This window comes from Nothobranchius furzeri, chromosome 16, assembly GCF_043380555.1.
Source record: "Nothobranchius furzeri strain GRZ-AD chromosome 16, NfurGRZ-RIMD1, whole genome shotgun sequence".
NCBI classification, from domain to species: Eukaryota; Metazoa; Chordata; class Actinopteri; order Cyprinodontiformes; family Nothobranchiidae; genus Nothobranchius; species Nothobranchius furzeri.
Genome location: NC_091756.1, coordinates 46,186,714 through 46,213,556, shown reverse-complemented (window position 1 = coordinate 46,213,556; position 26,843 = coordinate 46,186,714). Strand labels below are relative to the sequence as shown.

The window sequence follows — 26,843 nt, the reverse complement described above, 5'->3', positions numbered from 1 at the left end:
ATAAATAATTTATTGTCCATAAACCACTTCTTAAGTTTAGTCATCCCACAATCCATATTTTCCTAAATAATTTGTAAGTTATTCCCAGAACAAAATATATTTGTATCATTAGCGAAAAAAATGAACTGTAATATTTTGGACACATCACAAATATCATTAATATACAAATTAAAGAGCTTAGGTCCAAACACAGAACCCTGTGGGACTCCATATGTAATAATTTGAGAATCTGAAATTTCATCTTCTAACTGTACAAATGTATTTCTTTTAGTCAGATAACTACTTAACCAATCATGAGCTATCCCTCTTATCCCGTAATTCTTTAACTTAGAAAGTAACAAACTATGGTCTATGGTATCAAATGCTTTCCTTAACGCAATAAACAGACCTGCTGTGTATTGCTTCCTTTCTATTGCTGCTGTAATTTCTTCATTTAATTCTAGTAATGCCAAGGATGCAGATTTATTTAATCGAAATCCATACTGATTGTCACTCAGCAGTTTATTGTTTTCAATATAGTTGTCTAGTTTCTGAGTGAACCATTTTTCAAGCACTTTAGAAAACTGGGGAAGCACTAACCATTGATTTCATTTTTTCTGGAAATATACCATTCTGAACAGACAAATTACAAACGTAAGTAAGAGGTTAAACAACATACTCAATTGTTTTCTTTACTAGTCATGTCAATCCCATGACAATCAATAGATGTTTTATTTTTACTTTTTTTTACTCAAAATTTCACTTACATCTCCCAAAAATATAGACTGTAGAATTCTACTCCCTCCTGGAATTTTTACGTCTTCCTTAATATTTGTTTCCATAGATTTGGCCAGACTTGGCCCTTTGTTTACAAAAAAATGAATTGAATTCATTCACCACCTCACTTTTATCCCTCAGAACGTTATCTCCTTTAATAAAGTAATCTGGACAATTGGCGTGAAAAGACCTAGGTCGTACAACGCTATTCAAGATTCTCCATGTTCTTTTCATATCACCTGTACTTTCCTTCAACCTTAAATTATAATAATCATTTTTGCTTGCCTTATTATTGTTGTCAATTTATTTTTGTAAGTCGTATACTTCATTTCTGTGCTTTTAGATCAAAGTCTGATGAAATCTCTCTATATATTTTTTTCCTACAGGATTTTAGTAGTCCCTTAGTTAACCAAGGTTTTACATCAACATTTTTCTTATATTACATGTCAGTATTGGGCAATTCTTATCATGTTTTTAAAAATATATCATATGCTATGTTCACATCCTTAACATAAACCCCACTCCAGTTTTCCTTTAACAGGTCATTACAAAATTTTGTTATTGCTTCCTCTGACCTTATTCAAATATGCTTTATCTGTTCAACTTCGTTGGTTATTTTTTTATTTGACTATGATGTACTATGAATATTGGCAGGTGATCGCCAGTGGCGCAGTGGTTAGAGCTGTTGCCTGGCAATGAGGAGGTCCTGGGTTCGATTACCAGCCTGGGATCTGTCTGAATGGAGTTTGCATGTTCTCCCTGTGCATGTGTGGGTTCTCTCCGGGTACTCCGGCTTCCTCCCACCGTCCAAAAACATGACTGTTAGGTTGATTGTTCTGTCTAAATTGTCCTGAGGTGTGAGTGTGTGTGTGCATGGTTGTTTGTCCTGTGTGTCTCTGTGTTGCCCTGCGATGGACTGGCTCTCTGTCTAGGGTGTACCCCGCCTAATTGCCCGTTGACTGCTGGAGATAGGCACTAGACCCCCCCCCACCCCCCCACCCCCACCCCCACCCGCGCGACCCTACTTGGACAAAGCGGGTTCAGAAGATGGATGGATGGTAGGTGATTGCTTATATCACTTATTACAAGACCACTATTAGCTGCCTTATGTATTTCATTTGTATAAATATTGTCAATTAGTGTAGCACAGGTACTGGTAACTCTGGTTGGCTTAGTAATCACAGGATATAAACTCCTACTGGAAATTCCATCTACAAAATCTGTAGTGATTTTGTGGTTTTCTTGGTTAAGTAAATCAATATTGAAATCTCCACATATTAACCAGGTTTTCTTGTCGTTTAATCCATCTATAAGATTTTCACACCTTTCTCTAAAACATTCAATTTTAGAGCCTGGTGTTCTATAAAAGGTAGAAGGTAATTTAGTTTTAAATGGGACATAATAAAACTTTTATTTAAGATTGTAAAAAGCTTTTAGTCCATATAAAACATGTTCATGAAATTCTTTGCACTAAATCACAAGTCATTTATGTGTTTGCTAATTTGACTTAGCTGTGGCAGCCATATTGAATGGAGTCCATGCTAAAGGTCAATTGGTAGATATACATACAATTACTAGTTTCTGTGTTGTAACAGAATTAAAATCCATCCAGTAGTTTAGTTCTTCTAAAAGACACTAGAGCAAAATTATTATATATGTATATATGTATATATATATATATATATATATATATATATATACATATATATATGTGTGTGTGTGTGTGTGTGTGTGTGTGTGTGTGTGTGTGTGTGTGTGTGTAAATATATACGACATGCCATGACACCTTCTGCTTGCGTTTGACTCCTAATTTGTCTAGTAAAATAAAGAAATGTCATTGTAATGATTTAGTTCAATGTAAGGAAACAAGTGTGTTTTTTTTTAAACCGTGGCCTCCAGAACATGCATAAGCACGCAATTGCAAGCAGCACTGTGTGCTTGATGCCAGACCGTACACTGCGCAGCAAGTTCTCAGTCTAGCGGACATTCCAGCTATAAACCCACTCTCTTTACTTTTTGCTCATAAACGTAACACGTGTGGGACTTAAGTTGTGCATCAGAATTATATAACAAAAGTGTAGACAGAAAAAAAAAGATTTTTTTAAAGAGCAGGGGCAAATGTTTATGTGCGTTGGGTGGGGGGGTTGTTCCAATTAACCCGCTATTAACCGTTAAGGGGCGTCAATAGCCGGTTAAAGAAATTTTGGAAAACATGCATCCCTATACAGGTAAGATCATTTATTCCTGCTGTTAAAAGTAGATCATGGTAATACGTGGCAGAGGCTGACTGTGGGTCTAAAATTCTAAATTCAAAGGCTATAATAATAATAATAACACATCAAAATTATACAGCGCTTGTTTAGGACACTCAAAGGTGCTTTCATGCACTCTCACATTCACACACTGCTAGTGATGGTAAGCTACTTTGTAGCCACAGCCGCCCTGGGGCAGTCTGACAGAGGCGAGGCTGCCATTTAGTGCCGTCGGCCCCTCTGACCACCACCAACACAGGCAAATTGGGTGAAGTGTCTTGCCCAAGGACACATCAGCAGAATACCCCTGGCGGGAGCTGGAATCGATCCCATGACCCTCCGATCATGAGGCAACTGCTGCCCCAAGAGAGTGGAGATAGTAATGAGCTGTGTTTACCTATGAGCAGGTGAAGAGTCCATGAGTGTGGTCTTCATTTTCTTTCATCCCCAGGCTCTGCCTCTGGCCAAAACCAAACCAAGTAGCAAACTGACACTAGCAGAATGATTAAAATGCAAACCTAGGGAATGTGTCAGGTCATGCACGTGTGTATTTTTATATCTGGAAAATTATGTCACTAAAGATCTGTCAATGTGTCAACACCTTCTCAGTTTTTGTCTTTCCCCCCTCTTGTCACACAACACTCTTGTCAAGTGACACTTCTGGCTTTGACTGATCTATATATTTTTTTTACTTTAAATTATTTTTTTTTAATGCTTACCCTTGTTTATGTAACTTTTTGTGACTGACTGATTTACCCAACCATCAAACGGACAAGCTTCATTTTGTTACTTCATATTTGACCAGTCAGGAAGGGAATGTAGTAACACTTGCAAAGTCCCACTTGAAAACACTTCTAACCTCATTCACTTGCTCTTATTGGAAACCTGAATCAATAAAACAGTCAAAATTTAAAATGCTTCAGAATTGCTTCCCAAAGACAAAAAAGAAGTTCTTGGATTTGTCACTACTAGAGACCTTGGTTGAAAATTTGGTTCTATTGAGCAGAGTGCTGTGGAACTCTAGACGTCCCTCTGAGAAATCTATTGCTGGACTTTGACCACAAATTTCTCTGTCTGCCCTGAATACTAAAAACAAAGCATAGTGACCTTTTGCCAAAGTGCTGGCTGCAAAGATCTAGGACAGCCTCAAATCCCCCCCCCCCCCCCCCCCCCCACCCTCCTTTAAAAAAAATCATTTCTCAGAGCACAGCTGTTACAAGGAAAAAGATCCCCAGTCTGTCAATTAGGATGAGTGACAAATCAGACCATTTGTAGTCTAGCGACATCCTCAGTTCTTTGGTCTTGACATATCATTCATTCCCACATCTCAGTCAGTCCTGTTGTGAGGTTTGCATTACTTTACTTTGGCTAAAACTGACTATATTAAGTGGCTTTTGTGTTGACCAAAGCCAGTTAGCATTTTAGCAAATACCTTTTTAAATCATTTTTATTAAGAGCTTTGCATCATCTAAACACGAATCAGTAATCAGCTCAATATATTCTGATTCCAAAGCACACAAAACCAATCAAGTCGCACCACTTCAGTGGTCTGCAACAGCAGGTTCAGCCTTAACGTCAGAAAGTCAGAGACACACTGGTTTTTTTCAATGGCACGTCTATGATTTTATGTCCTATTTTCCTGCTTGAGATAAGAATGCATCCAATTTAACATTTTTCTGAACCAGTCAAAGGGTTCTCCTAAACTGCACAAATTTCATTCCACTCATACATTCTCCAACCAATCTTCTAACAGATTCAAAAGTGAGATGGCTTCCTTGACTTCTATTTTTGTCAAGGTCTTATTTAAAACAGAAAACAGCTAAGAACAGACCACTCATCTCAACCTCTTTGGCATCGCCCCCCCCCCCCCCCACACACACACACACACACACACAGACATGCATGCATGCACACACTATCCACATACCATATGAAGAAATTGATCTGAGTGTCATCCCTCTGACAAATAAAAGTCATACAGCTTTTGTCAAGACAAAGGTAGCTCTAGAGTAAAGCCTGGTTTATGCTTCTCCGTCAGCTCCGCAAGGGACAGACATGCACGGATTGACGGAAGCGTGTTGCTCTCATACTTCTCCGTCTCCTGGAGAGTGTTGCAAAGCAATTGCCCGGCAGGACAACAGAGGGCGTAGCGCTGTTCTGTGGTATCCTGTCATGTATCGGTCCAAGATCGTGTGTTTATAGGGCTGCAACAACGAATCGATAAATTCGATGAAAATCGATTACTAAAAGCGTTGGCAACGAATTGTGTCATCGATTCGTTGTGTCGCACAACTCTTCCAAAAGCACCCCCCCCCACCCCCCCACCCCCTTCCCGCCCGCCGTTGCGCGCAGACCAGAGCAAGTCAGATCAGCGCGAGGGAGAGCCGGCAGATCAGCGCGAGGGAGAGCCGCAGATCAGTGGGAGGGAGAGCCGCAGATCAGCGCGAGGGAGAGCCGGCAGATCAGCGCAAGAGAGAGCCGCAGATCAGCGTGAGGGAGAGCCGGTAGCGGCAGATCAGCGCGAGGGAGAGCCGGCAGACTTGCGCTGCTGCGAACCGGTTCCGCATTGTTGCACAGCGATCCAGGCAGCTGCTTCCAGCGCACGGTCCATTCTCAAAGTGGCGCAACCAAAAAACTATAATTAGCACACGATCGTTCATGTCCGCACATGTTCTCTATTTTCTGTCTTATTTGTGCCTGAAGCGCGCTACTGCGGAGCTCATCACCTGTGCTGCGGTGATTTCACCTCACTGACGCAGCATCGAAAACGCGCTCTCCGCTTTATGGTCAGGAGATCCCTTTGATCTGCTCAAAAGTAACTGATGAGGTGAAAAGGTAAGAATCCAGGCAGCAGTTTTTCTGGAGAATTAAGAGGAGATGCAGGAAGATGAGAGACAGACAGGACAGGAAAATAGTTCAATAAAAACAAGAAAACAAAACAAAGTGTTGAAAAGTAAAATGTAGGCAGATTTATCTCCACTACACGTTTTTACCAGTAAAAAACAATAAGTTATACACATGTAATATTTATACATCTGATACAATTCAGATCACCTTCAAAACTCAGTCACACACCCAGGGCCGTTTCAAGACATTTTGGGGGCCAAGGCAAAATGCCCCCCCCCCCCCCCCCCCCCCCCCCCCCCCCCAATAACTGGGCTCCCCAGAAGCCTCTGTGTAATTCATGCCCTCTCCAGTAGTGTTAGTTATATGGTGTTTATAAAAGCCCCTCAGACATTACTGACATGTTCTAATATTATCAGATGAAAAACTAAATTATCAGACATGCTGTCTCATCTGCTTCTTTTATAAACTTGCAAAAAGTAACAAAACCATTTGAAAGCCACTATTTGTGGATTCTCTGAAAGTTTCCATGGAGTGTGTGACAACTTATTTTTTCATTGATCCTATCGTCTAATCTCACAGCTGAAACAAGCATCCTTAATAATCTGTGCACAGGAAGCTTACCGATGCTGTAGTAAAACAAAAGGTATTATAATTTATTATTAATAAAACCTTGTTGCAGCACTAAAGCAGAAAAATTAGATTTTGCATTAAATATGCAAAATATTTACATATGAATTGTTTTAGAGCCCTTTAATTGGCAGAATCTGATATTAATTTAGTTCTTACAAAAAATGGGTCCCAACATGGTTTGTGTGGCGTTGCCATAGTGTGACGTCATAGGCACAGATCCCTGTCCTCTTGTTTGGAAATGGAAATATGGTCACCCTACATTAAACAAACTGTCCACCCGGGCTTTTGCGCTGCACAGAGACGCTTCGCTGCCTACGACTGAACGTCAGTTGAGAGTCAGTCTCATGCAGACTGACCAATGAAGAGAGGGCCTCAAGTTAAGACCCTCTCCTCATTGGTCAGTCCACACGAGGTGGGTCAAAGGTTACTTTGGGCGGGTTACGTGTTGTCAGGCATTCAAGTATTGAGTATATTTACTGCATATTACAGTAAAATATTCTGTATGTGACCACATTATGGTGATCCTTGGGTCGTGATGATGGAGCCCTTGAATATTGTTGCCCAGGGTACAACAAAGTGTTAATCTGGCCCTGGTTCCGCCGTCACATTCCCGCAGAAACTGGTTGATCACACCGGGGCCAGACTAGCATGTGGTTTTACAACCACAATGTCCTCAGAAGCAAAAACGCTTTTAAAAGGGAGGGAGGAGTCCTAACTGTTGCTGCAGGCGTGTTGTGTGAGAGTGCAGTTATATACTGGTTAATATATTTTTGGGTTCAGTTGCTTTCATGTGGCCTAATGTGAGTCTATTTGGGATCATTGGAATGATCAGCAGCATTTCTTGATGTGACTTTATGGCAGTTGCCCAGGGCATCATCGCAAGGAGGATGGCATTCATTTACTTTTGTTTTATTTGGTATTTTTTCAGTCAGTTTTGGAAATAGTGATCAATTTTGATTAATTCACAGCCTATGTTTAATTACATTTAAAATAAATGTCAACAGATGAGATCAAACAAAACAGATGAGAATTGCCCTTAAGCTGTTTAACTTGGACCAAGCATTTTAGGTCACAGATAGATGTAGCTTAGGGTCTCTGTCTATACACCTTATAAGACAATTTAGGTGATGGCATGTTGTTTTTCTGCCATTGAACTGTTTTCTAATAATGTTGTGTTAAATAAAGTGAAGGAAGGAGAGAAATAACGTTTCCCTAGCAGTTTTTAAAAATTTCCCCATGTAATCCGATTAATCGATTAATCGTGTCGAGACCCCATCCGATTAATCGATTATCCAAATAATCGTTTGTTGCAGCCCTATGTGTTTATGTTGTGTTTTTTGTGTATATAAGAGACTTTTAACACGGACATATTTGTCTCTCATTCTCCCACCGCTTCATGCGCTCCCCACCTCTAAACCCACGTTTCCTGTCATTTCCGTCCACAAATAAAACGCTTGCTGCACATCTTTTCACTCCTCCAGTCACGGGAGGATGAAACGTTCATATTTTTAGAGTTTTGTCACGAGGTATACTTCAAGCTTCTCCGAGTCTGCCGCTAGTTAAACTCTGCTCTCTTTGCAATGGCGGCGCTGTAAACAACAGCGGCGTCCTGACCAATCACAAGCTTGCGTAATCCGTCTCGTTCGACGGATGTTTAAAAAAGTGGGCTCGACTCCGTACGTACTTGCGTGCCTGCCGGAGCCCTACGCAAGGACGGATAATGGCGTTGCGTGTCTCCGCACTGACGCAGACGGAGAAGCATAAATCAGGCTTTAGGCTACTCAATTCCAGGCCTTGAAGGCTGGTATCCAGCACGTTTTAGTGGTTTCTCTGCTCCAACACACTGGATTCAGTGGTTAAATCACTTGTGTAGCAGCTCATCAGGCTCTGCAGAAGACTGGTAATCAACTGCTGATTGAAATCAGGTGTGTTGAAGCAGGTTAAAACCAAAACATGCTGGATTCTGGCCTTCGAGGCCCAGAATTGAATAGCCCTGGTCTAGAATGAATGGTAGTCCGGGTGCCCAGTTTTGCGCATCTGAAGTCCATTGATTTAACAATGTCCACACAGTCTGCCAACAGGCAACAACACTAAAAAGGCACCATAAGATCTATAACACGAGACTCACCCTATTACATTGTATGCTCATCACAGATGCTATCTCACCGTAGGTATTTGCTTTAAACTTTCTACTTGAACTTTATGCTTCCAATTAGGGCTGGGCGATATGACGATTTTAGACCGTTTTACGATCCACACATCTGACGGTCTGTCATTTTTGAGAGACCGTTTTCTCACGATTCACAGCTCTGCTGTTGAATTTCTGCCTCTGAATGAAAATGGAACTTACCTCAGGCGAATGACACGCCTTTGTTTGACCCTTAACCAATCAGAGTGAGTCATAGTAATATATTAGTGCCCCGCTTGTTTTCATTTGTGTGTGAACAAACATGGCTTCGCCGCGGCTGAGCGACAACGAGGTTTTCGTTCCGAAGAGGAACGCAGGGTTTCCTTAGCGCGCGGCGCTAACAACTTAGTGACGTGACATGTCTCGGAGAAAGCGTAAAAACACGTTGGACGCTTCTTCTGAAGCAGGAAAATAACACCGCTTCTTAAGCAGAGCACGACGTCACCTCTGCTCATTCACCCTCTGCCGAGCCGGTGTCGGTACCGGACTGAGCTCGGTCACTGGGTCGTTGGAGCCGCCCCGTGACTGCCTGATGGAAAACCAGCGGGTTTCATCAGACTCGTAGTTTCTTGTTTTTGCTGGTGACCCCCTGTAATTTACCTCTCCCTCCTGCAGTCATCCCCTATTAACATTTAAAATGATTCTGTAAACTCCGTATATCAATAGAAACAATCTCTGCCTCTGCCAGCTGCAGTAAATGTAGTCTCCAAATGATAAGAGGTGCATTCATCTGTGTATCTCCTTTGATCCACATTAGTGATATTCTCAGCACCAGAACAGTGAAGCAAAGAAAGATTCCTGAGTTTGTTAGTAATTTTATTTATTAGGTGCACCTAACCTGTTCTATTTTTCTCTGAAATGAGATCAAATCAGTGCTTCTATGGGTTGTCTCCACTCTGCAGTGGAAAATTTTACTTTATTTAGAGACTTGTTGCAGAAAATATTCAGAATGCGCAGTTATTTGCTACCACAAGCGATCTCTGGTCCAGCCGCACATCAGAGCCGTATTTGAGCTTAACTATCCACTACATGAGCAACTGGGAGCTACATAGTATTTTGAACAAGTTAATGTTTGCACAATACGTTTGCAACTGACATGTTTGCACTTTAAATATGTTTACAATTTTAATTTATGTTAAGTAACATGAAAAAAGAGAAAAACTGATTTTTGTAATTGTTTCTCTCAGGGCTTTTATCATCTCTGGTGTGAGTTTAAAATATAAGTGTGTTAGCACTGTGCTGATTATCCCTAATATGAATAAATGTTTATTTATTCAATGTTTCTCTTCTTTAATATGCAATTGAAGTTATGCTATTCATGGATAAAAAATCATGATAAAATCGAAATCGTGACAAAATATTGGAAAAATCGTGATATTCTATTTTTGCCATATCGCCCAGCCCTACTTCCAATAATTTCTTTCAGCATGATGGTACAATTCCTTGCAACTGAACACAAAGCAGCATCTATTCTGAGTTTCACTTTTAACCTGCTGCATAAAGAGCTGGACCTGCTCATCCAGGCTGTTTCTCAGTACGTTTACATGAAGCATCAGAAAACCGAATTATTGCAACTGAAGTCGTTCTATTTGAATGCATGTAAACACCTTAGTCCGGCTGGTCACACCAAACAGGACAACTCCTAATCGAGCTCAGGCACCCAGACAACACATTTAGAAAATAAACTTCTCTTCATGTAAATAACATTGATTAGCTGAGTTATGACCAACCTGGGCACTGCCCCTTCCAGAAGTGACCCAGCCATGGAAGCGGTCTTCTGATAATAGCACATGCCACAATGTAACACATGTAACACCATCAAACAGTACAGTACGTGCTTTTTTTGAGTCTCACAGTTTCCTGACATCAAAGAAGGAGTTCTGACAAAGCCAAGTGTTTGGGATCTTCTTTAGAGCAACGTTGACAGAGCATAAAGTCTAAATGTGAGACATCGTATCAACTTGTGGGACTAGAGAAATGACATTACTCCCACCTTACGTTCCTGTCTCTCTTCTCAGCAGCAAGCAGAGATGCCCACACAATGCAAGGAAGCGCCCACTCTCTAGGTTGACTGGACATGAAAAAAGTAATGAAAAACTCTGAGAACCAATGAAGGGATTTTTTTTTTATTATTTGATTGGTTGCACCACCCCGATGAGACGCCGCCGTGGGTCATGAGCCATATTGCTCATGTGAAAAACTGCCACTGCATCAAGCTAAAGCTGAGCCGTTTCCAGTTCTGCTAAACAACAAACACTGAATGATGCAGAATGTGCCAAACTTGATATTCCAATAGAGTCCTCCCCTGCTGCTCCAAGCTTCAAAATAGATTTGTAAGAAATGACACAACCAGCGGGCGAGCCCAGCATTGTTTGGCATAACCTCAGTAAATGAACAGAGTGAACATTGAGACACACCAGACAGCTTTTATAATTGTCACTTCAAAACTAAATATTTTAAGTGGCTTAGGAAGATAAACATTTGAGGAAAAAGTAAAGGGTGAGCATACGTGTCAGCAACCCAACTGATGCATTCAACACAAATACTTTTTTATATCAACACCACTGACAGTTCAAATATACATTTTCTAGCAACCAGACAGGTGCTCAGAGACTTTTTCTCTTCCCTTGCTGTGCACAATCAGGATGAATGACAAGATACAACATTAGGGCAACTAAGATCACCTCTATCTGATCAGCAAGCCCTAAAGCAGAACTTCATAGCCTTTTGGTGCGATGAAGGCCATTCTCCTGTTGTTAAAAAGCTGTTTCAGCAGACGGGTCATTAAAATGTGGCGAGCTGCAGCTGACATGTCCATCCAGAGGCATGCTTCTCGCCTCATCATATTCTTTAATCATAGTGGGAAAGAGAGCAGCCCACACTGGGGTCACTTTCAACGAGCTGCACTCTGAACGGTCTGAAGAGAGTCCAATTAAATCCTACATTTTCTGACCCAGGAGCGCCTCTGTAATGGAATCTGAGGACTGCGGCTGGATGGACTGAGCAGACGGAGAGTGAGAATGATCAGTGGCGCGTCCTCGCTAACGTGTGTGGATGTTATAGATGTTGCTTCATGCACATCCACAAAAACACAAGCAGAGCATTCTCCCCAGGCCACGTCTGCACTTGATGCGTTCTGACTGAACTTGCTTGGTTAAATGCAGAAGGTAAGAGCAGAAGACCTGCGCTGTGAGAAGAGATACAGTTATGGAGGGAGAGAAAACAATAATGTCAGAGCTTTTAATCCCTGGGACTCACCAGTTATCAGTCTCCTGTAAATGTCAGAGACTAGGATTTGGCTTCATGAATGATGGATATCTTCCAAGGTTTTCTTTTTTTTCTCCCTCATCTTTTCTACATTGTATTACTGAGTGAGCCTCACTTAGTGCACTGACTATTGAGAGGGAACACTTCCTCTTTACACTGGCAGCAAGACCCGAATCCCATAACTGAAAGGTGATCCTGAGGCAGAGAAAAAGTATTTTTTTTTTTTGTTTATTCCTCAAGTCAGTGTCACCCAAGTACACAGCCTCCAAATGGTGAAAATGGCTGTACAAACATCCTTTGGGCATGCCTGAATGAGTTTTCCACGCCATGCCTTTCACTGGAGAGACCACAAAGACCCCAAAATGCTAACTCCAGCCCTGATTCTGTTCCAAACACATGGATGTTTGCACCAAAGTAAATAACAAGTACACAGTGTCTCAAATTTACATCAGTCTCAAAAGTACATATTGGTTTTCTCTTGCAAATTTAGACTGTACCATTTACAAATCTGACAAATGAAGCAAAGGAACTAGTGATCAATGATGAAAAGGTTGCAGCAGACTTGGCTGTGTATTCCCAGGTATGTTACAACAATATGAGATGCGTTGCAATGATAATCATCAAACCATCAGAATAAAAATATCAAATATCTTTGTAAACAGTTCCCTTTTGTCGTTTTCTAATCCTCTGCGCAGCTCAGGCTGCACCATTTTTAGAAGAAAAGAAAACCCCTGGTAAAGTGTTTAATACATGCGTGCATGTGGAAGAGCTTATCGTTGCATATCAATGCGGAGCAGATCTGTTTATCCGCTGCGCTGCTTCTGCTGCGCAAACTTCAGATCCCGGAGGAGAGAGGGCTGGTTGATTAATTAATGAATTACCACTTATTAATCAGCTTAACATTCTAACAGCTTGGCTTTGAATGGCACGTGTTGTTAGAACTCATTACAGCTGTTCCAACATCTAAAACACCAGAAAACAGAAGAAAAAGACTGATAATAAAGTTAAACTTCGGCTGTGGGTGGACTTTGAACATGAGTTGGTTCAATGAATGTGAGGATGAGGTGGCGTTTGTGTGCGTGAGCGCGCGCGCATGTGTGTGTGTGTGTGTGTCCTGAAAAAAGACAATTGCTGCGTGCGTGTGCGGAGAGGCAGAGATAAATAAAAGCATCCTGCCTCTGCAGCGGAGAAGCTTTCACACAAACATCCAACCGGAACCGCGCAGACACCAAATAGCTCTGCACCGAGCCGAGCTCGAGCTGGTACCCAGTTCCTTACCTTGAGCTTGCGTGGACTGGATAAGAAAGGACAAAAATAAAATCCATGTGGCGCGCCACATTGATCCGCTCCAGGAGAGTTCACACATTGCTCCAGTCCGGGCGGACTGGACAACAAGTGCCCGGTGAGCTTGTGGCATGCTTTGATGCTGGAGTGCCGATGAGGTCCGTCTGCTGTCCGCCTGCTGTGGGGTTGTCTCTGTCCACGAACCTGAGTCCAGCAGAGCGCGCTGGGCTGAGCGCCTGAAACCGAACACTTTCAGTGCAATTCACCAAGCAGGGTGTAAATATTGAGGAGTGTTAAGTTCCACAAGCTCGGTTGTGATTAAATAGTATTTCCTCCTGAAGCCAAGCAGCAGCAGCGCGCACCTGGGTTGGTGTGATGAAGTCAGCTGAAACCAGCTTAAGTCCAAACGCAGCGTCCCGCAACACCTGTAAGGACACACGAACCTCACACTTTCATTCCCATCCAAGTCTCGCCAAAATGCTGCTGTCTGCGACTTGTCCTCACTTCAAACTTCAGCTGCTTTCAGTTAAACAGACTTTTCCTCAACCCGTGTTCCTTCTTCTGAACAGGAGCGTCAGAATCCAGAGCGCACACACAACCCACCCCTCCTTCTTGTAAAGTTCCTCTCCACGGTGCGCTGTCAAGGTCGGAGATTCAGTTTGACAGGAGCGACGAGGAGAAGTTCAGCAGCTCGGTGTGCGGATGATGAGAAAGAAAGTTCCGCGCAGTCACAGCAGCGCTCTGGGGGAGCCCGGTGCTGCTACCGGTGGCGGCTGATGAGAGCGAGTCCCGGGTTCTTCGTGAGGTAACGTTTGGGTCTGGTGAGGCGGCGGGGCAGCGCAGGTTGCCACCACGCGGCCAAGTGCAAAAACGCACCCCCTCTTTTACGTCTGAGCCCAGCTGAACGCTTCCAGGGGTTCTTTTTGTCCACAGAAGGATGGAACCATCACATGCTTGTGTTTGTGTTACTCTAAGAAGATAAGAGGTGGTGAAGATTTAGGAATCATGCTGCATATATTAATGAAATTATTCTGGCTGGCTGTAATGTTCCCTTCTCCTTTTATAGCTCAGGCCAAGGAATGTGCTGTAATTCACCACCATATATGAAATGCATGACATATAGAGAGAGCCAAAGAACTGCATGTTTTCTCATCAAGGAAAAGGATATAAGTTTGCAGAAGAGTGTGCCTGCAGGGAGGGGAGGGTGTGAGGAGAGGACAGAGCAAATGTCGTTTCCAGAATGACGGTACCAGTAATGTAGAGAGGGGGATATAAGAGGCTGAGCAAATGTTCCCCTCCTGAAAATGACAGTGAAGCAGAAGAAAGCAGGAGTGCTTAATGTTTGAGATGTTTCAGCGGATGGCGGCCGCAGGAGCCACGGGGCAGCAGCATAATAATGCACCATAATGGGTTTTGTTTCCCACAGCAGGATATGTAAACTCAGTTTGGCTTTTCAAAATCCTCTCTGGAAAAAGTGAAACCTTGCACAAATGTTGACAATAAACAAGTTAACATCACAGAGATGGAGAGTCTCACCTGCCACCCCCAAGGCTGCTCAGGGGCCCCTGTTCTGATTTTCCAGAGTACTCACGGCAACTGAACTCAGCAAGAAAGTCATTTAGAAAATCCTTAGATGCAGGATTAGGAGCCACAGCTTTCTGCACACGATGGTGTTGTTTTTCTGCAGATGCTAACACCACCAGGTGTTAGCTCCTGGTGTTGTTGAGTACTGGCTAGCTGTGATCACAGGTGCTAAAGCTGCTCACTGCTTGCTCTGTTCACCTCACAAGCTTTTTAACCCTCTGATGCATGAATTATGAAATCTTCAACCATGATTTTTTAAACAAATTTTTTTATTCATCTTTAGGTGTGAATGAAACAAATTTCAACAAATATGTTTTGTAACATTTTGTTAATTTACAAATAATTTATTACATGTCCACTTCAGTGGACAGCGTGCATTCTGAACATGAAATATGTTGGCTTCACTCACTGAAGTCCAAACGGAGGGGCTCAAATGCAATAAAATCTTCAACAGCTGTGCTTAATAGCAAAAACAAATAAATAACAATTTTGAGTACCTGTCTACTGTAGTGACCATTATGCACCAAAGGGTTAATGCTGCCCTAAAATTAACAACGTGACTGGTAATGATGATTTAAATCCATGCAGTTGCTATTAGTTCAGATTTCACTACGTTTTGCCCCAGGTATTCTTCATTAACATATTAAATCACAATATTAGCTGCCATTTTTGGGACTATAAAGTGAGAAATAAAGGCACAGGAATCTGAATGTGTCTGAGTGAATGCATGCTCACTTTTTCTTTTTGTATGCATACTTGTTCTGGCTTAGTAACCTTGGGTTTTTCATTTTATGCATGCCATAGATTTTAAACATTTTAATGTTTTCTTTACATTTCCTAGGAGACTGGGTAATTAAATGTAAAATTATAGTTAATTTGTCATATTTTAGCTGTTTTAAATGACAGAAATTGACCAGTTGAAAGCAGAAATTGATAGTTAAATCCCAATTTACCGATTGAATAGATTAGATTTATAAAAAAAATTAAAAAAGGTGGGGCTGTGGACGACTGTAGCTTTCCCCTGAAGCTAAAACTGTGTAGATTCATATTTCTAACAAAAGTCTTCTTTTCAGCAGTGAAGTCAAGTGCTGACAGCAGAATGTTGCTCTCATTTTATTTCTATAAAAAAGTCAAAGACATGCTGGAAGCTACAAACTCCCCCCTCTATGTTTGGAGGCCTTAAGGAGAGCAGCATACTGTAGGAAGAACTAGGAGGTGGAGAGGCATCTTTGATCACTGAAAAGCTGCAGAGTTTTAAATCATCAGAGATGTTCTCAGGCCGATGGTCTGATCAGTAGCTCAGTGGTTCCAGAGGGTTTTACTTCAGATAAGGTAAGATTATAAGTACACACGGGTCTGTAAGTACTCCAGTGGCCTGAAAAGCTGAAATAATAAATGAGAAATTGTACATCGAGTGCTCTGATGGGGAAAAAATGGAGGTCAGAGCTTCAAGAAGGAGATTGACCAGTGGGAGTACTTCTCACTGACCTTTGGAAAGATGCTGAGGTTTTTAGGTCTCTTTCCACCACACACATCACTATGCTGATGTTAGATGGCACCACTAGATGCATCAAGTGTTCTGCTTCTCTCTCTTAAAAGGACAGGCCTGAAACGGCTGATTCTGGAAGGTACTGAATATGTTAAGTATAAAAACGCTTTATGTGAGAGAGATTTTGTGCAAAGAACTTCAAAAACAGAAGCCCAACCGTGACAGCTTTATAAAAACGGCATAATGTTTCTCCTTTAATATGGGAAGGAGCATCATCAGAGATAACCAATGGTCCTGCTGCCTCATAGGAGGCACTACACCTTCACCAAGTCACTGCCAAAATTGTTACAAATGCAACCTTCTCTAAACTCCGCACATTGTCAACCATATCAACCATGGAATATTTTATATATATATATATATATATAACTATCTTTATAAACATGCATCGTGTTGTGCTCACAGTGTCATTTATTTTCAATTTTGACATACACTGAAGTGACATAATTACTGAGTCATGAGCTATAGCCACAGATCTACTCTGGTGCCGCCGGACCCTCCAAACAAATCATATGTACCAACCTAAATCATATTCAGATCAATTAAAAGTTTGAAATTAACAAAATTCTTTGGTTCCTCAGTGCTGTGGTTTACCAAACTGTAAATGTCAAATGAACAGCTGGAAGGCAGCAATAGAAAGGTTTACTTCTCTCTGATCCAGAGGCGGCTGCAAAACAGTGTTGCCTTGCAGTCAGAAGGTCACAAACCTGGCTGTGGCCTTTCTGTATGGAGTTAGCCTGTTTTCCCCACGCATGCGTGGATCTTCTCCAGGTATTCCAGTTACTTCCCACAAAACAAACAACATGCATTTTAGGTTGATTGGCAACTTTAAATGATCAATGAGCGAGTGTGTGGCTATCAATAGATAGGCAGATTAGTGTTGCGTTGTACCAATCTGTTGTGGTGAAGAGAGAGCTGAGCCAGAAGGCAAGCTCTCGATTTACCAGTCGATCTACATTCCTTCCCTCACCTACAGTCACAAGCTTTGGGTAGTGACAAAAATGAGATTGTGGATACAAGCGGCCAAATTATTTTTCTCTGAAAGGTGTCTAGGCTCTCCCCTAGAGATAGGGTGAGAAGCTCAGTCACCTGAGAGGGGCTTGAAGTAGACCCGCTGCTCCTCCACATCGAGAGGAGCCAGCTGAGGTGGCTCGGGCATGTAGTTGGGTTGCTTCCTGGATGCCTCCCTGGTGAGGTTTTCCGGGCATATCCAACTGGGAGAAGACCTAAAGGAAGACCCAGGACATGCTGGAGGGACTTTGTTTCTCACCTAGGGAACACCTTGGGATTCCCCCGTGTGCTGGTCTAAGTAGCTGGGGAGAGGGAAGTCTCGGCCTCTCTGTTTAGGCTGCTGCCCCCATGACTTGACCCCAGATAATCGGAGGAAAATGGATGGATGGATGGACGGATAGATGGAGTGTCCAGCTGGCTCATTTGTCTCTGTGTGGAAATTGGATGGACTGGCAACTTGTTCAGGGTGTCCCCCACTTCGACCCTGGTGACGGACGGAGACAGGCACCAGCTCACCACAAACCTCAAGACTGAGTGGTTTGGAAGATGAATGAATGATTGAGAAGACTAAAACTGCTAAGTCTATAGGTCTAAATTCTACAGCAAAAACATTTGAGTCTCAGTATTTTAGATCTTTTATGGTAAAGCCTTTCACAGCCACCACGTGGATGCTTTAAGTTCAACAGCACAGATTCAAAATTGGGCTGAAAAAACAACCCCAATAATATATCAGCATAAAAAAATGACGGGCAGTCTTGTGAGATCTTTAATCATAGACGTCATCACAGATGGAGATGAGTAAAAGTAAAATCCAATAGCAGTCATTAGTGAGAGGGAGAGTGAGAGAGCATTGGAAAAGCAGAGGATGAGGAGTAAAGCTGTTTTCAGAGACAGATGGTCAAAATGGAAAATAAATATGTTCAGAAGAACGGTGCCAACCTTTGCAAAACATAAAAAACAGAGGGCCTGGTAAAAAAATAAAGGTAGATGAGCCTGATGGTACAAAATGAAGTAAAGTGGATAAACAAAACGTTACTCTGGATGTTACTGATTCCCTATCTCCAAATTCATTTCATTTGTACTGTATCAATCAAAATAGCTCAACTCTGTATCACCTACAACTGTGTTAAATCCCTAATGTTTACACCTGAGTTGGATCATGCAGCATCTAAGAGAAAATTTCTGTTGAGAGCATCATTCACATTTTCACCTCACACCTAGTTCCACACTCTCACCAGTAGACAGCAAAACAAATCAAACTCAGAGCAAAATGACTTTACAGGTCTGGATTACACTAATTCCTCATACAGTTCTGCTCATTATGGTTTGGTTCAGGTTATGTTGGGTGTTTATTTGAGTTTTCTGCAATAAAAGCAAGATGTCTTTGTACTACTGAAAACTTCATGACAATACTACATTTCAGGTTAATCTAAACATTTGCTGACGACTATGTGGCTCTTAAAGCGGCTGACCCTGTCCAACCACTGACTGCCTGAATGAAATTAAGTCATGGCTTTCTGCCAATTTCCTCCATCTGAACAGCTCCAAACTGGAGGCTTTTTTTTTTTTTGCCCCCTGCTCCCCCTCTGCTGTGGAGCCATCTCTGCGTCATTCTTTGTCGGTTTTTCTGAAGCCGACAACTAAAAGTTTGGGGGTCATACTGGATGCCAGTTTTAAAATGGTTACCCAGATGAACCAGATAGTCAGGTCGTGTTTCTTTCATCTTCGCCGGCTGACTAAATTAAAATCGGTCCTTAACAAGAGAGATCTCCACACAGTTGTTCATGCTTTTGTAACTTCACGTTTGGACAATGCTAACTCTCTGTTATATGGGGTTCCCTCCTCTTCAATGGTACGCCTCCAATTGGTACAGAATGCTGCAGCAAGGTTTCTAAACAAAAACACAGACTGATGGCAAAACATCTCACCTGTTTTGGCAAATTTGCACTGGCTTCCTGTTCAGTTTCAGATTAAGTTTAAAATTCTACTGCTGGTGTATAAATCTTATGGCACCCTCTTATTTGTCGCAGCTTTTAAGCCCCTATGTTTCGGTGCGAACCCTGAGGTCCTCTGACCAGCACCTTCTGCTCGTCCCTCCAGCTCGCTATAGGGCACGTGGTGAACAGGCTTTTTCAGTTTTTGCGCCTAAGCTTTGGAACCAACTCCCCCTGACGATCCGACTTGCCCCATTCCTTCCAACTTTTAAAGTACGTCTGAAGACATATTTTTATTCCCTGGCTTACCCAGCTGAGATTGTTTAACCCTTAAGTTTGCCAGTTATTTTAGTTTTTTTTAATTATTTTTATCTAATGACACCGCTGTTTTCTAGTTTGGGGATCTGTTACTTTAGTTTTTGTGTTTTTATCTATTTTATGCTGCTGTCTTCTAGTTTGGTGTCCTATCGTCTTGTACAGCACTTTGGTTGGCGTAGTCGCTGTTTAAACGTGCTTTATAAGTAAAGGAGGAGGATAATGATGATGGTGATGATGATGATGATGATGATGATGATGATGATGATGATGATGATGATGATTTGCTGGTTGCTGACTCATACAGGCTGAAACTTGTTTAGAATAGTCCTCTCATTCGAACAAAACAATGAAAAATTTATCTCCTTTTGAGATTTTCCTTTTTCAGTTTTTAGCCTAAATCATCAAAATATTCAGATGGATTCTGTTTTATCTGCATTTTGTACAGATAATCAGTTTAACAAATGTATGCCCAGACATTTGAATAGTATTCCCTAAGCTTCTCAAATGTTGCTTTTACATTTTGAAAGAACCTCCTGCCACAAGGAACCGTGTGGGGGGACTTGTTAGCAAGTGCATGGCCGTAATGTTTTGGCTCCTGGGGTTTGTCTTGGCTCAGCCCAAAAAGTCTTCATGTGGATCCATCACTTGCAGGAACAAGAGTACATGTTGGGTGCAGTGGATGTTGGCTAGCACAAGAGGGAGGTTGTGCTGATCCTTGCCAACAACATGCTTTGGGTAAAGTGATGAATTAGGGCTTCATTTTCATTAATGTCATGGTCTGTTGTGGTAAAGAAAGACCTGAGCTGAAAGAAAATGCTGTCAATTCATGAATACACCTTTGATACATAATTGAACAAAAAAATAAACATTTGTCTAAAAACCTCAGCCAATAACACGGCTCGGTCCAAAACCAACGATTGGACCATCCAGTCGTCTGTCTCATTGGGTCACTGCAATTCCACATTTACCTGGTCCTCCTTTCCTTTTGCAGCAGAACACCACTGGTGTGAGAGGTTCTCTGCTCATTAATATCAGAGGAGAAACAGCCGTCTGCTACTACTTCAATTTTGGGACATACTACCAGAGTCCTAAAAAGAAAAACACCATTTGAAGTCACGGGAAACAAAAGACGTTTGGACCTAGAAAATGACGACTGGTCTTTAGAGCTACTGTCAGTCTGTATCACCCAGTTAACTGGCAAAGACACTGCTATGTTTTCACAACAAATCAAACCATCTGAGTGCACCAGTCCAAGGTCTATCTTCATATAATATTGAACTGTAAACACCATATGTAGATATGATTCTAGACAGAAACTCACAAGGCACTTCACCCAACTTGCCTGTGTTGGTGGTGGTCAGAGGGGCCGATGGCGCCAAATGGCAGCCTCGCCTCTGTCAGACCGCCCCAGGGCGGCTGTGGCTACAAAGTAGCTTACCATCACTAGCAGTGTGTGAATGTGAGAGTGCATGAAAATGTCTTTGAGTGGCCTAAAAAGCGCTATATAAGTTTGATGTAATATTATTGTTACATTCATTTTCATATTCATATTCAGGCCAGGGTCCACCTTACTTGAAGGCTTTATTGCAAACTCATGCTCCTTCTAGGGCATTACGATCTGAGAGTGCTTGTTTTCTGGCAACTCCAAGAACATGATTGGTGCGCCGAGGTAATTGTGCATTTTCAGCAGTGGCTTCCAGACTGTGGAACCAGCTTCCCCTTTTTATTAGGCAAGCCTCCTCAGTTGCATTTTGAAGATTCTCTTAAAGTCTCATTTATATTCTCTAGTTTTTACTTCTGGTTAATTTTGTATTTTTACTGTTTTAATGTTTTGTACTATTATATTGAATTGCTATGTGTGCAGCAACTTGGTCAATGAGAATTGTGCAAATGCGCTATAGAAATAAAGTTGAGTTATTTAGACTTATTTTTTTCTATTTGTACTTCAGAAAAAGCGGATCAGGGACTGGAGAAGCTAGGACAAGATGTATTCTGTATCAGACCTTACTTGTGTCTGAAGCTGTACTTTGAGAGGCTTGTACTAACTAGAATTTAATTCATCACCCTGTTGGGTATTCAACCCTCTACTCATTATAAATGCTCTGAACATTCTTGTGTATAGACCAGTGGTGTACTCATTAAGCCTGCAAGGCTCTTCTTTGTGGCCCCTGATTCGCCAGCACCCCAACTCACCCATTTGTTGGAAATGAATTAAATGATACCCAGTCACTGAAAACTATTTGGGGCTTTTTAACAAAAAAACCATAAAAATCATTACATGGGAGCGGGTCTAAGTGTGTGGCTACATCAGAACTCAGCTGTTACATTGCATGTTTATGCACTCAATTCAACAGATCTTGACATTAGTCTACTTCTAACAAGTTGTAGACGTCTGATGCTGTCATGATTTTGAAGGTGACATTGTTAGTCAGTCTTCTTTTCTCCATCTCTCTTCTGCATTTCTTCACTCTGGTGCAGACTGTTTTGTAGAGAACACATGAAGAAAAACGTGTAAACAATTTTTCCTTTTTTCACCATGTGTTCATCCGTAACCGCTGACTGTTGCAGCAACTGAGGAAATCTACAGGAGGTATACGTTTCATGAAAGATTAACTCCCACCCCAGTCTAAGTGAAGATCTAACTCATGATGCCACTATGCATATGTCAGTCAAGAATTAGCAGGACATCAGCACTGGCATTTAAAATGTCACAGATACAGGAATGTTTCAGGAAGAGAAGTGTTTTTGCATGATTCTCTTCAGCCTCCAACAATGAGCTGTATCAGACTTCAACCCAACATCTTTGATGATTACAGTGCTTGTCAGTCTAACACAGCATGACCTCATAGTTGGAATGCAAATGAAAACCCTTCTGAAGTGTGTTTCTGTGTATAAAAAATATAAATAATTATTGTGCCAGTACCCCAAGCCGCCTCTAATCAGTGAAATAAGAGTTACATCCTACATGAGATAAAATCTGTTTTTCTGGAAAGAGGCTGTTCATGAAAGTAAAAATGCGTAAAATAGTTTGGTTGCAACACATATCACAGCTCAGTATTACTTGTCCTGGATGTACCTGCTAGTGCTGGGTAACAGGTAAGTGCAGTGTGTTCAACTACAGCAGGTAAGACACTGACTATTCAAACATGCTTTACATAACCTGATCTTTAAAGGTTTCATATCATGCTATTTTAAACCTGTGAGAACACAGTAGGCACAGTATATTTTAAAGTATTACCGAGATATAATTTATCTGAAATACAAGTTATTTTCATCAGTCTGAATTTATGCCCAGAAATAAAATGTTTTTTTCAGTGAAACTCTGGCCATGCCCGCTCTGACAAAACATGCTTACAACAGTGTCTTAGGCGAGTTGGTTACTGTATTGGTAGTCCAGTGGTTCAGGTATCCAGTCTGGCACTTTAACTACTAGACTACCAATCTGCTAGATGACACCAGTCACCTGCCACATATCCTGCACTGGTTAGGGGAGACAGGTTTCAGACTAGAGACTAGCTTCTGGCAGAGGAGCAGGGCCTAATGATGAGGTTAGTTTCCACTGACACATTACTGGATTTTCTCCAAAATGTGGCTTTTCCATGACACGGCCCCTTTAACATTTCATCCAACCTTGTGGCTAACCCCAACTGCTGTTTCTAGTTCAGAATTTAAGGCTTCACTCTGCTTTTCAACCTTCAGAAGATGATAGGTGAAAAGTGTTTGATCAGTTTTTACAATTATTTTATATTGAAACCCTTTGAATCCACCTATTACATTTGGTGTCTGTGATGTGATACCAATTACATGCAGCAAAGATTGTGTGACTGATGACTGGCCATTGCATTCAAATTTCTTGTCAAATTTGCGTCATACTCACGCTTTTTTCTCTTGCACTTGCTGTGTCTTCAGGTGAGATTTTGTTCCAGTTCCAGAGCTCTCAGTACACACTGCACTTAGACCTGTCGAAGAGACAAAAACCAGAGGGTTTGAAAGCTGCTCACTGTTTTACTTTCAAATGCCAAAAACCTCTTAGTTTCCTGTTTCATTTGACTCTCAGTAGCAAACGCCTGTAATGTTGACGATTACAGAAAGAAAGATTCGTAAGAAGCTTCATTAAAAGACAACATCTTAACTGTAGGAGGGCTCATTTCTCTCTTCCTCACTATGGTTGCATTTGCATACCTTTATCACGTCTGAATGTCAACTTTGATTTGTCAAAATTCAACATTTTCTAAGATGTCAACTTTGAATGTCTTGTTTTGTGACAGATTCATGCCATTCTCTGCTACCTGGAGTCTCGTCACTCACATTTACATGATGTTCATTACAACATTTTTAGAAATTAAAGTCTCAGAGGAAACACAAAAAGCTCTTTGTGGGTGGCATACAGTTTGAAGTGAAAAGCTACACATAAAACCCAATCTGCATTTCATAGCAAGAATCATTTTGTGACAGCTGCTTATGGTCCAATTTGCAACATCTTTCTCAAAACTTTGAACCAGTTATTCATTGTTCCTAGAATGAAAATCTAACAACCAGCTGGAACTACACTTAATATTTCATCTCCAAATATTAAAGATATTTCAAAAAATAATTCAGCATTGTTATATATTTCTTCTGCTGTTAGCTGATCTAATGCCACTTAAACCAATTATAATTCACTCATTTGGGGTCAGGTTACAAATTTAGCAGCTCTAGGAGGGACGTCCTCTTGCCAATAAACACTCTCCAGCTCGTTCTTGGTGTTACAGAGTCAAACAGTTATATGATCCTATCTTTGAATTGTAGGTTTGGCCACATGTCACATCCCAGAAGTAGTCATCTGAGCCCCCACCCCCCCCACCCCCCCACCCCACCCCCCAAGAGAACCACTCAGGGAACATCTTGATCATCTGATGTTCAAACTTTGTCATTTTGAAGCAGAAGAGCAGTAGAGCTGAAGAACAAACTGCTGACTGATTCACAAGCTAAGGGAAATATTGGGACAATGTTATGATGATTACACCAACATTGCTTTAAAATTCCATTGCATAATACAAGTTCTCAGCTCAGATAAAGGATAACTGAGAATTGTTGTGTTTAAATCATAAAACATGTCAATAGGGTTAGGACATTATGACCCTGACTCTTAAACCGTATGTATAAAATACAATACTGAAAACTAGAGGTGCCAAAAGCATGGGCATAAGGTTTTTATTTTCATGTTTTTTTTAAAGGAGGTGCGATGAAATAAGATGAAATGACTTTACTTGTAAATGCCAGAATAACAAACATGATATATGTAGAAATGACAGAAACAAATAGAAATATTGTGAAATTAATTGAATTTACAAAGCACAACAGCATGAGCCAGTCAAGTCCTGCGTCAACCTGAGATCATCACAACAATTCATAAGCAGATTAAGATTCACTTCATTAGCCCTTCGGGCAGGTTCTTCTGGGAATTTCTGTTTCCAGTTATAATGCAGCAACAGAAAACAAATATCCACAAAAGAAAAATTTGGGAAAAAAGAAACTTTTAATGAACAAATAAAAACAGCATACCCACTATTAAAACTAATTATGAAAAAGGGGGAAATGTATCAGCAGAATTTACACAAAATCTTGACAATATGTTACTGAACATCATGTTTCTCTGGTTGCATCTGTTGTTATTTAACCATATAGAAATGCATGGGCTCCTTCTTTCCTGTTTGCTACAGTAATCTCTTAAGAATCTTAATATTTCAACATTCTTACCATGTAGCTGATAGTATATCAGTAACAATGTTAATATATCAATTTAAAATCTCTCAATATTAGCGATTCAAAAAGACGTTGTAGACCAAACTGTGCAAGGTGTTCTTAAATAATGATAATCAACAACAAAGTCTAAATGAAAACAACTTTTTGTCTTTCCAATTGGCTGTTTATAGTAGGAACTCATTTTTCCTATCTATGCCGCCCCTTAGGAAAAATTATGGATCACCCACTTATCAAGAGCAAGTGTTCAAATTGAGGGGGAACTAAGGGGAGCCTGGCTCCCTTGAAAGGGTAATGGGCTCCCCAATAGAAGCCTTTAACTCGTTCACTGCCATTAACGACTAAAGTTGTCATTTTAGATCCAACCGTTCACTGCCAATGACTAAAGTCGTCATTTGCTTTTTTTTTTTACTGTTTGGGCATCGGAATGAGCCCCCGCGCTGAGAGAACAAACATCTCAGCTCTAAAGCAGATCATCATCCGCATACGTCACACGTCACATGATAAGGAAGCAGAACATCCATGTGTTAGGAGATCGTTTTGGGCCGTTCCTGTAAAAAAAAAAAAAGTGAGGCGCAAACCGGAAACATTTCTGCCAATCACAATTCGACAACAGATTATGAAAGAATGGACAACACTTGAAACACGCAGGTTCTTCCTGATGTAAGAGGTGAGTCTCCGCTTTCTTTTGGTTGTTTTGGCGTCAACATCATCCTAGCGCGCAACGTTCTTTGACTTAAAAAAAAGTAAAAACGGTGAGAAACTCTGGCAGCGAAGGTCTTTAGCGATCAGGAAACGACTGGCAGTGAATGAGTTAACTTACACACCCAGGTGGAACCTAAAAAAGGTCCAGTTTCTACCTATATTACATCATTTATATGGACTCAGCATTCTGGGGACTCTTTGGAGCAGAGAGGATGGAGAGTGCCGATTGTTGATCGGACCAGGCAGCTGTATCCTTCCCCCGGCCACAGTAACATTCTTAAAGTGGCACCACCCAAAAAAACACAATAACACACAATAGGTACCTGTTTTTCTCATCATCTACCCCTAAGGAAAAATGATGGGTCCTATCAATAGTCAAATAAAAAACAAGAAAACAAAACAAAGTGCTTGAAAAGGAAAATATAGGTAGCTTTATCCCCACTACACCTTTAAACATGTAATATTTCTATATTTTATACTATTTGATCACCTTCGAAACTCAGTCCCACACCCAGGGCCATTTCAAGGCATTTTGGGGGCAAAATAGACAAAATCTCTCACTCCCCCAATATCACTTGGCTCCCCCTGAAGATTCTGTGTAATTCATACCCTGTCAAGAGTCCATTTCACGTACTGGATTGAGGTTCCAGTGAGTCTTCATTTATATGTATTCAAGAGGCTAACCATCCTCAGTTCCAGATTCCAACTCAATCTAGCAGGGAACGAAGAAAGGAACTAGCATAAACACTGTGTACTCTCAGGTGGTTGCATAAATG

At 41.3% G+C, this 26,843-nt stretch overlaps 1 protein-coding gene across 6 annotated transcripts in view; it reads right to left on the bottom strand.

Moving 5' to 3' along the window:
• sdk2b (sidekick cell adhesion molecule 2b) overlaps positions 1–15,519 on the bottom strand; it is a 434,582-nt gene extending 419,063 nt beyond the window's left edge. For 2 of the 6 annotated variants that reach the window (XM_015962803.3, XM_015962806.3), the window contains exon 1: positions 13,219–15,519. In XM_015962803.3, coding sequence (XP_015818289.3) covers positions 13,219–13,357 — 139 coding nt within the window. In that variant the 5' untranslated portion in view covers positions 13,358–15,519. The remainder of the gene's footprint in view (positions 1–13,218) is intronic. The other 4 variants (XM_015962805.3, XM_015962809.3, XM_015962807.3 and 1 more) reach the window with 3 other exon arrangements.
• Positions 15,520–26,843: the final 11,324 nt, after the last annotated feature.